The sequence below is a fragment of the Poromitra crassiceps genome (genome assembly GCF_964638095.1).
Source record: "Poromitra crassiceps genome assembly, chromosome: 15".
Lineage (NCBI taxonomy): Eukaryota > Metazoa > Chordata > Actinopteri > Beryciformes > Melamphaidae > Poromitra > Poromitra crassiceps.
Genome location: NC_139634.1, coordinates 17530882 through 17541944, shown reverse-complemented (window position 1 = coordinate 17541944; position 11063 = coordinate 17530882). Strand labels below are relative to the sequence as shown.

Sequence of the window (11063 nt, the reverse complement as noted above, 5' to 3'; positions counted from 1 at the left end):
TTTATTATCCCCAATGAGGTATTTGTTTTGTAGTCAGGTGAATAAAAAACCAACAGCACACATAAAATCAAAGGCAGCAGCAGGAAAATAAATAAAAACAATAGTCAATCAAATAGATAAAAGGTTAACTAAAAGTGAATCAACATTCAATCAATATCAATCAGTCAATCATAAGATTTGTAGTGCAATTTAGCAATTAAATTCCACAGTTTTTGTTCCCCACCAAAGGGTTGACGATGGATCGGTCACTGTTAGTTTGTTAGTTAGTCACACTGTAATGCTGACTTTGTGCCACTAGGGGGCGGCATTGAGGTTTCACTACATCTCAACATAAATAGCATTTGTCATCTAAACTCAGGGACACTGCAAGGCAAGCTGCAAGCTACCTAATAGAAACTCAAGGACATATAGAACTTTTTACAGGATGTATCAGGGGAAGAAAAATAACCAATAACTAAAAATCTAAATGTCAGGACGTTCTTTTAACAAGTACCTCTAAACAGTTCCTCTTGCTCAGTGAGTAGGGACGAGCTACAGATTGGTTTGGAAGGTGGATTCGTCATGTGAACGGGATGTGATGTCACTGCTAGTTTGAAGGCGGATCCTCGCTTGCAGTTGGAGGAGGGACTTTGAAGAACATGTACAGAGCTGGAGTGAAGATGAGGATGGTGCCCAGAACAGAGACGGTGAGGAAGGCCCACAGGAAGATTCGGTCCAGCACCTGGGCCACAAACTTCCAGTCCTGCACCACCTGGGAGAGAGGAGAAATAAGAAAATGCTCTTTATATGTAGATGGTATGACAGCAATAGGGAAAACGCAAAGCCCCAAAAGCTATTACTTAATGTTCTTAAAGGGATAGTTCAGATTTTTTGATATGGGGTTATATGAGGTCAGACAGTCAGTGTATTACATGCAGTAGAATGCAGCTGGCATGATCCCAGTTTGGAGAAATGGAGACCGGCCGCGTCAGGCAAGTAGAGCTGTGTGAACAGGGTCACGTGCAAAAAAAAAAAAAATCTCCACAAGCCTTCAAAAGACGTCATTTACACCCTGTTTTTAGCTGAAATCTTCAGTGTAGCCAGTCTAGATCAACACACCTCGCGGATGAAGTGCTCCTTGCGGATGTGTCTGCTGATGTAGCGGACCGAGTAGGTTGCCTTCTCCAGCATGGTGGCCCAGGACTCGTCCTCCTTCCCCTCGGAGGTGGCCTGTCCATGGGCTCCACCGCTCGCCTTCTGGCCTCCCTTCCGCCCCGCGGAGCGCGACTTCAGCTCAGGGCTCTCAGGGGCCAGCTCTGGGTAGTGGTAGCGGTCAATGTGCCCGCGCATGCAGAGCATCCTGGGCAGCTTCTGGAGGAAGAGGTTGCGGACCCACGGCGACATGGGGTGGTAGGTGGCCGAGGAGCGGTGGTGCACGTTGATGACGAAGACGGTGACGATGATGGAGAGCGTGACGAAGATCATGATGAAGAGCAGGTACTCTCCGATGAGTGGGATGACCTTGGAGTAAGGGTGGGGGATATGGTTGAAATCAATATCATGATAATCATAAGGCTTTTTCTCGATATCAATACAGTATATATCACGATTAGGGCTCAGCAATATTATACTGATATCGTGATATGGCAGAAGTGTTGTCTTTTCCTGGTTTTAAAGGTTGCATTACAATAAAGTGATGTCATTTTCTGAACTTACCAGACTGTTCTAACTGTTATATTATTTGCCTTTACCCTCTTAGTCATTATATTCGCATGACTGATGATAATTTATCAAAAATATCATTGTGTAAATATTTTGTGAAAGCACCAATAGTGAGGCTATTTTGATTACAGTCTTGTTTAATCGAGATTGTGTATCACCATTCATCCTAAAAATACAGATATTGATATTTTATATTATAATATACCTTCATATCATCACAATATGATTCCACTGAAAGACGAGAAATGATCATATTGAATTATCGCCAAGCCCTCCCTACCTTGGAGGAGGAGGGGATGATCTCCTCGATGACCAGGAGGAACACGGTGAGCGACACTAGGACAGAGGTGGAGAGTGACAGCTTCTCTCCTTCATCTGAGGGAAGGTAGAACACCAGGACGGTCAGAAAGGACAAGCCCAAACAAGGGATGATAAGGAAGAGCGTGTAGAAGAGCGGCAGCCTCTTGAGAATGAAGGAGTACGTGATGAACGGGTAGGAGTACAAGCCGTCCTTCCGGTTCCCCCTGGCCCCGGTGGCGTTGAGGATCTCCCATTCTCCGTTGTCAAAGAAGTCCTTGCGGTCCACCTGGGAGTAGAGACAGTTGCTAACTTTGGTTGACGATGGACAGTATTTGCTGTGTTTTTCAAAGCACTGTAATCACGGTAACACAGTAATCATGGCAACAGGGTTTTAATGATAATTCAAATTTGAAACTGTATTATTAACAGTCAGGAATTTTATCACGGCATTGTACTGGTCCACAACTTAACTCAAATCAACTCTCAATAACTGTCAAACTAAATTAATGCAAAACTGTTTACAGTTTTCAGATATACGACAGATTTTTGAATGATACAAAGCTGATTGAAAATTGGCAGAGTGTTCCTTTAAATCGGTAATCATTTCATCCAAACCTGGTAGTCCGTCAGAACCAGATCCACGATGTTGCCGTCGTAGGTCCAGGAGCCAAACTTCATGGAACAGTTCTGCCGGTCAAAGGGGAAGAAGGTGACGTCCATGGTGCAAGCGGACTTGTAGCTGGCGGGTGGCGTCCAGGTGATCGCCCCGTTGAACTTGACGATGGCTTTGGTCATCAGGGAGCCTTCGAATCGTCCATCAGCACTGTGAAAAGGTGAGACAAAGTCAGAGAAGATCTCCACTCTCACCAGGAATCAGAATAAAATCATTGTACTGTATGATCAATGTGTAAATCAAGGATGATGGAATGTGGAAACACTTATCTGATATTACAATTATCTGACAAACAAAATATAGCACAGTTTGACAGTGCTAAATGTCTGTCTGTCTGTCTGTCTGTCTGTCTGTCTGTCTGTCTGTCTGTCTGTCCAACCAAGCCAATATTTAAAGTACATTGCCCTGAATCAAAACATATTGAGTCCCAATCTCTTTCTCTCCTTTTTTTGTTAACTATTATTATATATTTTTGATGTTAAAATTGTGGATATGAGGGAGTTGGAATATAAATACGTTTTTTATTTGTTTCATGTGTACAATATAGTGTCAATCTTCTTACTTCTCATAGAGCACTATGTCTGGGAGCCAGATGGTCTCAGAGGGAACTCTGATGGAGGTGATCCCACCGTAGTCCTCAGGGTTCCATCGCAGCTTGTAGTCAATCCACTCCTGGTCAGCAGAAAAACATGATGCCATCATCAGGGTTTGGATGTATATATATATACTGTAAATATATAAACTGCCTTCAAATCTAGTTAGATCAATTCCAGGAAGGGCAGTGAGAAAGCATTCTCTGTTAGATTGTGTCTTCTCATTGAAGAAGGTTACATCGAATTCAACCACGACCTCAATGTCTTTTTATCATTTGCTTACCTGCCACAGCCAAACATTAGTAGTCATCAGCTGGTTCTTCTCATCCTGAAGAGGCAGAAAAAAGAGAGAGATTTACAAAGGGAAAAAGAACAAAGAGGACAGAGCAAAAAAAAAGCTGTATTCATGTCACATTGAATTGATCATTAATGCAAGCTGTCAACTGGGAAAAAACGTTCACATCAGCCTTCTATAGTGGTAATTACAAGTGGGACTTGTTTTGGCTCCAATATCCCCTAATTGGCTTCATAAATTGTGAAAGTGTATCAACACAGGTTGCAAACATGGCAAGAAGTTCAAGCGAGTCCAAGCTAATAAGAAATAAACATCTTAATGAGTTATTTTCAGAATTACACAATCAATTCTTCTTACAAAAAGTGAGAAATACCTGCTGCAAAGCAATTTGCGGTTGACTGCAAAAGTAACTTATTTATGGCAAGATTGCCATTTTTCTATGTGGCCTTTCCAACATGTGAACACTTCCATGTTGCAACAACAAAATGTAATCCTGTTCTTCTGCTTCTTCCAATGTGACTGTTACATGAATGCAGGATTAGGTTTGATTAGACTCAACTGGAGAAGAGGGCTTGGTTGAAACTGGACTAAATCTGCACCCTTCTCTCTTCCATGGAATCAGATGGAATACCTTTTGCCTGCCTGTCTGCACCATCTCTTCGTGCTCAGTTATCACAAAGGAGCATCTTTAGCAACCAAGGAACAGAATAGAGAAAGATCAAACCAGAGGTGGGTGCAGTGGACCAAGCCAGAGCAATATAAATATATATAGAGGGAATGGTGAGGTGGAGAAGGCCAAACGCGGGCTTTATTTCCACATCACCAGAGACACGTTGGAGATGTAGACGGCAGAGAGAGAGAAACCTGGAGAGATAAATGTGGCAAAAGCAATAGAGAGATGTGGAGAGATGGAGGTGAACAGGGAGACAGGGAGTGGGAGAGCTGTACAGGCCAGGCCTCAGCTGTCAGAGCGAGTCGGATGTCCCACTGATCACACAGAGCAGAGGTGAAGCATAATCTAATACACAGCCATGCAGCAGGGGAGAGAGATACTACTGTATCTGTTCTCTCTGGGTCTCTCTCTCTCTCTCTCTCCTACCAACCCTGTTCACATGCATTTATGCAGAAAACCAACACATAGAATAATATTTTATGGATTTATATAGCGCCTTCCTAGATACTCAAAGCACTTCACACCACTGATGAGTAACACCCACCTGGGTGATGCACGGCAGTCTGATGTGTAGCACCCACCTGGGTGATGCACGGCAGTCTGATGTGTAGCACCCACCTGGGTGATGCACGGCAGTCTGATGTGTAACACCCACCTGGGTGATGCACGGCAGCCTGATGAGTAACACCCACCTGGGTGATGCACGGCAGCCTGATGTGTAGCACCCACCTGGGTGATGCACGGCAGCCTGATGTGTAACACCCACCTGGGTGATGCACGGCAGTCTGATGTGTAACACCCACCTGGGTGATGCACGGCAGCCTGATGTGTAGCACCCACCTGGGTGATGCACGGCAGTCTGATGTGTAACACCCACCTGGGTGATGCACGGCAGCCTGATGTGTAACACCCACCTGGGTGATGCACGGCAGCCTGATGTGTAACACCCACCTGGGTGATGCACGGCAGCCTGATGTGTAACACCCACCTGGGTGATGCACGGCAGCCTGATGTGTAACACCCACCTGGGTGATGCACGGCAGCCTGATGTGTAACACCCACCTGGGTGATGCACGGCAGCCAGTTTGCGCCAGAACACTCACCACACATCAGCTATCACGGTGGAGAGTTGAGGACTGAATGGTCCTCCAACACCACTTCCAACACCATTCTCCCATCCAAGGAGTATCCTAGGGAACAAACCTGCTTAGCTTCCCCAGGAACGCCAGCAATGTAATGCAGGAGCCACTGGTGCTGACGATGTCAAATCTGCGTCACACTTGGATTTAAGCTGCGAAATCACTTTAATTATCTTAAGTATTCATGAACCAATTTCAGTTTCCCCAAACTCGACTCAAGTCAACTCAAGCGAACCAGATCTTTCTACCCTGCAGAGACGTGACAGAGTTTTATTCATCCACGATCGACCTTCAAGGCACAGCACATTAGCTGTGAAGACAAAGAGTTCAATCTCAACTGACTGAGATTAATATTTCAAGTGCAGAAAGACCGGTTGTTCCATTAGCATTCCAGTTTTCTCCTTCTTGAACACCTAAACCATCTCAACCTTTCGGAGCCGACCTTTGAAATATTAAAGGTAAACCCCTGAAAGGGAGAACGGCGGAGGAGAATTCTCCAGATCTATTTCAAGCTCAAAGCTTTCAAAGCTCCACACAGTGAGGCTGTGGCTAGTTGGTCTGGGTGGTTTCAGCACCATGGAGACTGCCCGAACAATAGAATCAAGTGATCGTCTACGCCAGTGATTCTCAACCTTTTTCATATCACAGACCACTCATTTAGTCCACATTAGAGCCACAGACCCCCATTTGATGAGATTTTGTCTCTCAGACCCAAATCTGAGATTTGTGTTGTTAGATATTATTTTCTCCTGAATTCCAAGACTGTCTGTATAGAACTTCAAGAGATAAGAGTGATGCTATTGTAAAACATACAAGAAACATAATTGTCTGAGATTACATGTATATTATCAATAGTGAATATCATAAAATGTTAAAGGTAGTAATTAATGCACAACATACCATATCATATCATATCATATCATATCATATATCATAATTAATACATTATGGCTGAATGTATTTGATGTGTTTAACTGTCTTGTATATGTTTTATTGCATACATGTGTGCTTGTTCATGCTTCCATGTATGTGCTTTTGCATGCTTGTGTGCCTTCCATCATGTTTGTAACAATATGCGTGCATGACATGTGTGTGTATTCCTGTACTTCTACTCTTGTGAGAACCAGTTTGAGTTTTAGCTCTTTGGATTAATGAGGTTATTTTGCCAGATCTCACTTGGACTTGGGTCAAAAATTAAACTCAGTTTAGGTTTAGGACTTAACCAATATTAGGTTTAGGTAAGGGTTAAGGTTACAGTAGGAAGTTAGTAGTGTGGGTTAGGAATGCATTTAGTCAATGAAAGGTCCTCATCAGGATAGAAGTAAGATGTGTGTGTGTGTGTGTGTGTGTGTGTGTGTGTGTGTGTGTGCGTGTGCGTGTGTGTGTGTGTTAATCCTCACCACGTCGACCAGCTGTGAGATCTTGAGTCCGAAGCGTACTGTGATGGTGTCGTTGGCCCGCTGGATGGGCCTGACCCAGCGCTGGTAGCCCTGGAACAGGTTCCTGAGCAGGGCGTCCTCCATCTCCGCCAGGGACACAAACTCCCCTGGAGCTGAGGAGGATGAGAAACATGATGATTACCACCACCACCATCTCTTCTCTGGCTCTGCTCTTTACTTACTGCTTTTAAAGATGTAAAATACCATTTCTGTCACCAATTAAACAAACGTGAAAAATGAGAAAGACTACAGACTGTATTTTACTAGAAGCACAGGGGTGTGCTGAGTATGTAAGCACACCCTGCAACTCCCTGTCAATTTGTAGTAAATACTTGGAGTGGGTAAGCCAAGTGGATTCAACCTTGGAGTGAAAAAGCTTATCATTACACACAAGGGAGACTTTTCACAATGTTGCCGCCAAGTAAATGGTAAAATTATACATGTAGCGCTTTTACCCAAAGTGCTTTACAATGTGCCTACATTCACCCAATTCACCCATTCACACACCGAAGGCGGCATGCTGCTACGCAGGGTACTGGCACCCTGAGCAATTTGGGGTTCAGTATCTTGCCCAAGGACACTTCGACATGCGGACTGGAGGAGCCGGGGATCGAACCACTGACCTTCTGATTACCGTAGTGGACGACCCGCTCTACCTCTGAGCCACAGCCGTCCACGCCCATATTCTCCAAGTGGAGAAAATGAAAGTGCGGTTTGCCCTGAAAGGTGGATGTAAACAATCCACCAGTAAAGACAACTGACAGAAAGGAATCAGCACAGGATTTACAGTGTAATGCATACATGGGCAACATACGGGCGCCCTGTGTGGCCCGCGATGGAATTGCAAAAAAAAAAAAAAAAATTACAGTGCACTTGAACGCAACATGCAATATACCCGCTGAATAAGTGTCCAAATGTTCATGTCATTCTGGGCAATACTCTTCTGTTAGAACACAGCTCTCTTGAATACTCAATTCTGATTGATCAATCAACAAGATTCACCGGTCATTATTTCTCGACAACCGACCGCTGCTCTGCTGCTGGTTATACTGATTAATCCAGCTGTGTCAACACTCAGACAATGATTAGGCACACCTGGATTAATCAGTTGATAAGAGCCTTTTGTCAGGTACTAATTAGGCCAACCAGTTGCAGCTGTGGTGTCTTGTGTGCCAATTACGAATGAAACCGCTTTGTCGTTGAAAACGCTATTAAAAAATCTATTTGAATAATTATTTTTGTCAGATTATTGAATGATTTAGTTGTAGGCCGTGTTCTAAGCGGGATAATGTATAGTGAGCCGGTGATTACTGGGAAATAATGACCTTCAGGTGAATCATTAAGCCCTCCGCTGCGCGTCGGGCTCAATCATTCACCTGTCGGTCATTATTTCCACAGTAATCACCGGCTCACTATACATTATCCCTTACTTATAGCATTTCAGTCTGGAATATGGAATATCTTTCAATAATATTTATGACTAAAAGGCTAAAAGTAATCTCATGTGTAAGAAATGACTGTTCTACATTGAAGTAGAAATTTAAATAATTAGCTTGTTGGTTTTGGATTTATTTAGCTTCAAGAGTGCATTTTTGTTCTTGTGTGACCCTCAACACAGGCTTTGAGAATCCCGGCCACTTACTGATACTTATGCTTAAATTAACCCACTCATATTCTGGTTTATTTCAAGAAAAACATTTAGGCTAGTGGAAATTCTAATTGGCTGGTAACTTTAAAATCTAGCAGCCATATTGGCAGGTGGTGAAAAAAGTTAATTTCAAGCCCTGCAGGGAGAGCAGGTGGTGACATAGGAGTGAGTGAGGAAAAGGATCAAATATTGGTGGTTAAGACTGAATAATGACATCACAATTGTTAATTTAAAATGAGTTATTCCTCTAAAACTGGCTTCAAATGCCCCAAATTTTTCGTGCTGGCGCCATTCAGCCCTCAGCAAAATCTGGTAGCGAGGAAATTTTTTCTTTTTCTATCATCAAAGTTGCCCATCCATGGGTTACGGCATGACAATATTTGTTCGGCCCCCGGCAACAGTCTGGGTTTCTCATGTGGCCCCCCATGAAAAATAGTTGCCCACCCCTGGTGTAATGGATTCATTCATGTTGTAGTCATCGACAAGCTTGTAGACTGTCTTCTTGTAGACTGTCTATTTGCCGGATGTGAAAACTCATTTGTAAACCTTCAACTCTAACTAGTGCAACCCACTGATGCTTTGTCATAATATGATGTAGATCTTACATTTTAGCTGTATGTAGATCCCAAACTCAGGTTTTAGTATCTGATTGTAATATTCCTGTATATTTGTACTTTGCACTTTGCACTTAGCTGTATGTAGATCTCAAACTCAGGCTTTTTAGTATCTGGTTGTATATTTCTGTATACTTGCACTTTGCACATGTGTTTACATTTTAAATATGTATGTATATGTTATTTTTTACCCCTATCAGGACTCTAAGCCTGTATCATTCATCTGGCAGGGGGACTAACATCAGTCTTGTGACTGCAATTGTCGTGCATTTACTTTTTTTTTTATGTTCATTAATGTACACCTTTCCCCTATCGAACAAATAAATAAATTGAAATTGAAATTGAAATTAAAATACATGGAGAATGTGTCATGTTAATTAAGCAGCTTGTATTGAAAGAGGCAGAGTGCAAAAGTGCAAACAAGAGAGGATAAAATAGGTTGTTTAATGGTAAACCAAACAATCATCATATAAGCATGTTAGCATGAAGACATTTCCCTTTGAAACGTCACATGGCACAGGGAGGGGAGTGGAAGAGGAGTGTGGTATAGGCTATAGCTCAGCCCTAGAGTGGCAAGTGAAGGGGGGAAGGCACAGACACGATAACTGTATCCAGCTGCTTGGCAGACATCAGTCAGCCTCAGGCGGTACATCTCTCAAAGGACAGAGACTGTATTGACAAGAGAAGAGACTGAACGGCTAATGGCAAAGGGGAAGTCAAGTGAAAGAGCATGTGTGTGTGAGAGAGAGAGAGAAAGAGAGAGAGTGTGAGTGTGAGTGTGAGTGTGAGTGTGAGTGTGTGTGTGTGTGTGTGTGTGTGTGTGTGTGTGTGTGTGTGTGTGTGTGTGTGTGTGTGTGTGTGTGTGTGTGTGTGTGTGTGTGTGCGCGCGCGTGCACTGGACACTGACATCCGACACCTGTTCCCGTTGGTCTGGTGACCCTTACATGCTGGTCAGCAGAAACAGAGCCGGGCCATGGGGCATTTCTGTATAAAAACCTGTCCAGATCATCATGCACACTGGTTTAATACGCATCTGAGAATAACCAGATGTAGGTCAGGAGGTTAGCGAAGTGCTTGATTGCGTAACCTGATTACTTGCCAATTAACCGCTGAATTATCATGTCCAAATCCAAACCAAAATATTGTCGTCACTCTCTTCAAATAGTGAATTGTGAAAAGTGAAAGTGAAAGTGAAAAGTGAATTGGGCTATCCAAACCCCTCATCCATCATCACCCAACTTAATTGTTTTCTTCATTAGTCACCATCGTCCGTCCTCTCACTGGCTGAGCCCGAGAATAGCACCGATGAGAAATGAGAGAGTAGGTCTGGTCGCTTCGTGCGTAAAAGTATAATCTATAGCCTAGGTTAGGGTACTGGTAGCAAAATTAATGGAAAAAGTATCCTCAAAAACAGAAGAAGAAAAAAGACACCACAGAGTTTTCTTACCGGGGATGGTGGCGAGGGACAGCGAGCACGACAACGACAGCAGCAGAAGAGCGACCCGCAACTTCATGCTTGATGCTGCCTCGGTTCGCCTGGACCCTCCTGTAGGCTGCAGCCTCCTGTATGAGCGGTGTGTTCAGCTGAGATGAGCAGGCAAACCAACAAAACCCGAGCCAGCCACCGTCAGTATTCAAAACCACGCGGAAACGCCGCCGTTTCCCCGAGGGCAGAACAAGAGGCACAGCGGCCGCGCAGCGTCCGCTATACTGTGGCTCCGCTCCGGGCGGAGCACGGCGAGCGGCGGACAGCGGGGCGGCTCTCCGGTGCCGAGAGGGGAGGAGGAGGAGGAGGAGGAGGAGGAGGAGGAGGAGGAGGAGGAGGAGGAGGAGGAGGAGGGGTGACCGGGTGGGGCCGAGGCGTGCAGTTTGAAGAGAGCTCTGAAGAACCACAATCAAAACACAATCCCGGTCCCCTAATTAGTGCGTCTGTGCTGCTATTAGATACTGTAGCCTATTAATTTGTCTCCTATAGATAATGTGCCTGC

The 11063-nt window shown here is 44.2% G+C and overlaps 1 protein-coding gene across 1 annotated transcript; it reads right to left on the bottom strand.

The window, feature by feature from the left end:
- Nucleotides 1-586: 586 nt before the first annotated feature.
- On the bottom strand, nt 587-10606 carry LOC310789764 (neuronal acetylcholine receptor subunit non-alpha-3-like; the record flags this gene model as incomplete). The annotated part of the gene is made up of 8 exons (XM_083651442.1): nt 10523-10606; nt 6775-6926; nt 3551-3595; nt 3237-3346; nt 2617-2824; nt 1982-2287; nt 1099-1500; nt 587-751 (listed from the first exon to the last, which is right to left on the bottom strand). Exons 1-8 carry the CDS (start codon nt 10587-10589, stop codon nt 587-589), a joined length of 1455 nt encoding a protein of 484 aa, XP_083507568.1. The 5' UTR covers nt 10590-10606.
- Nucleotides 10607-11063: the final 457 nt, after the last annotated feature.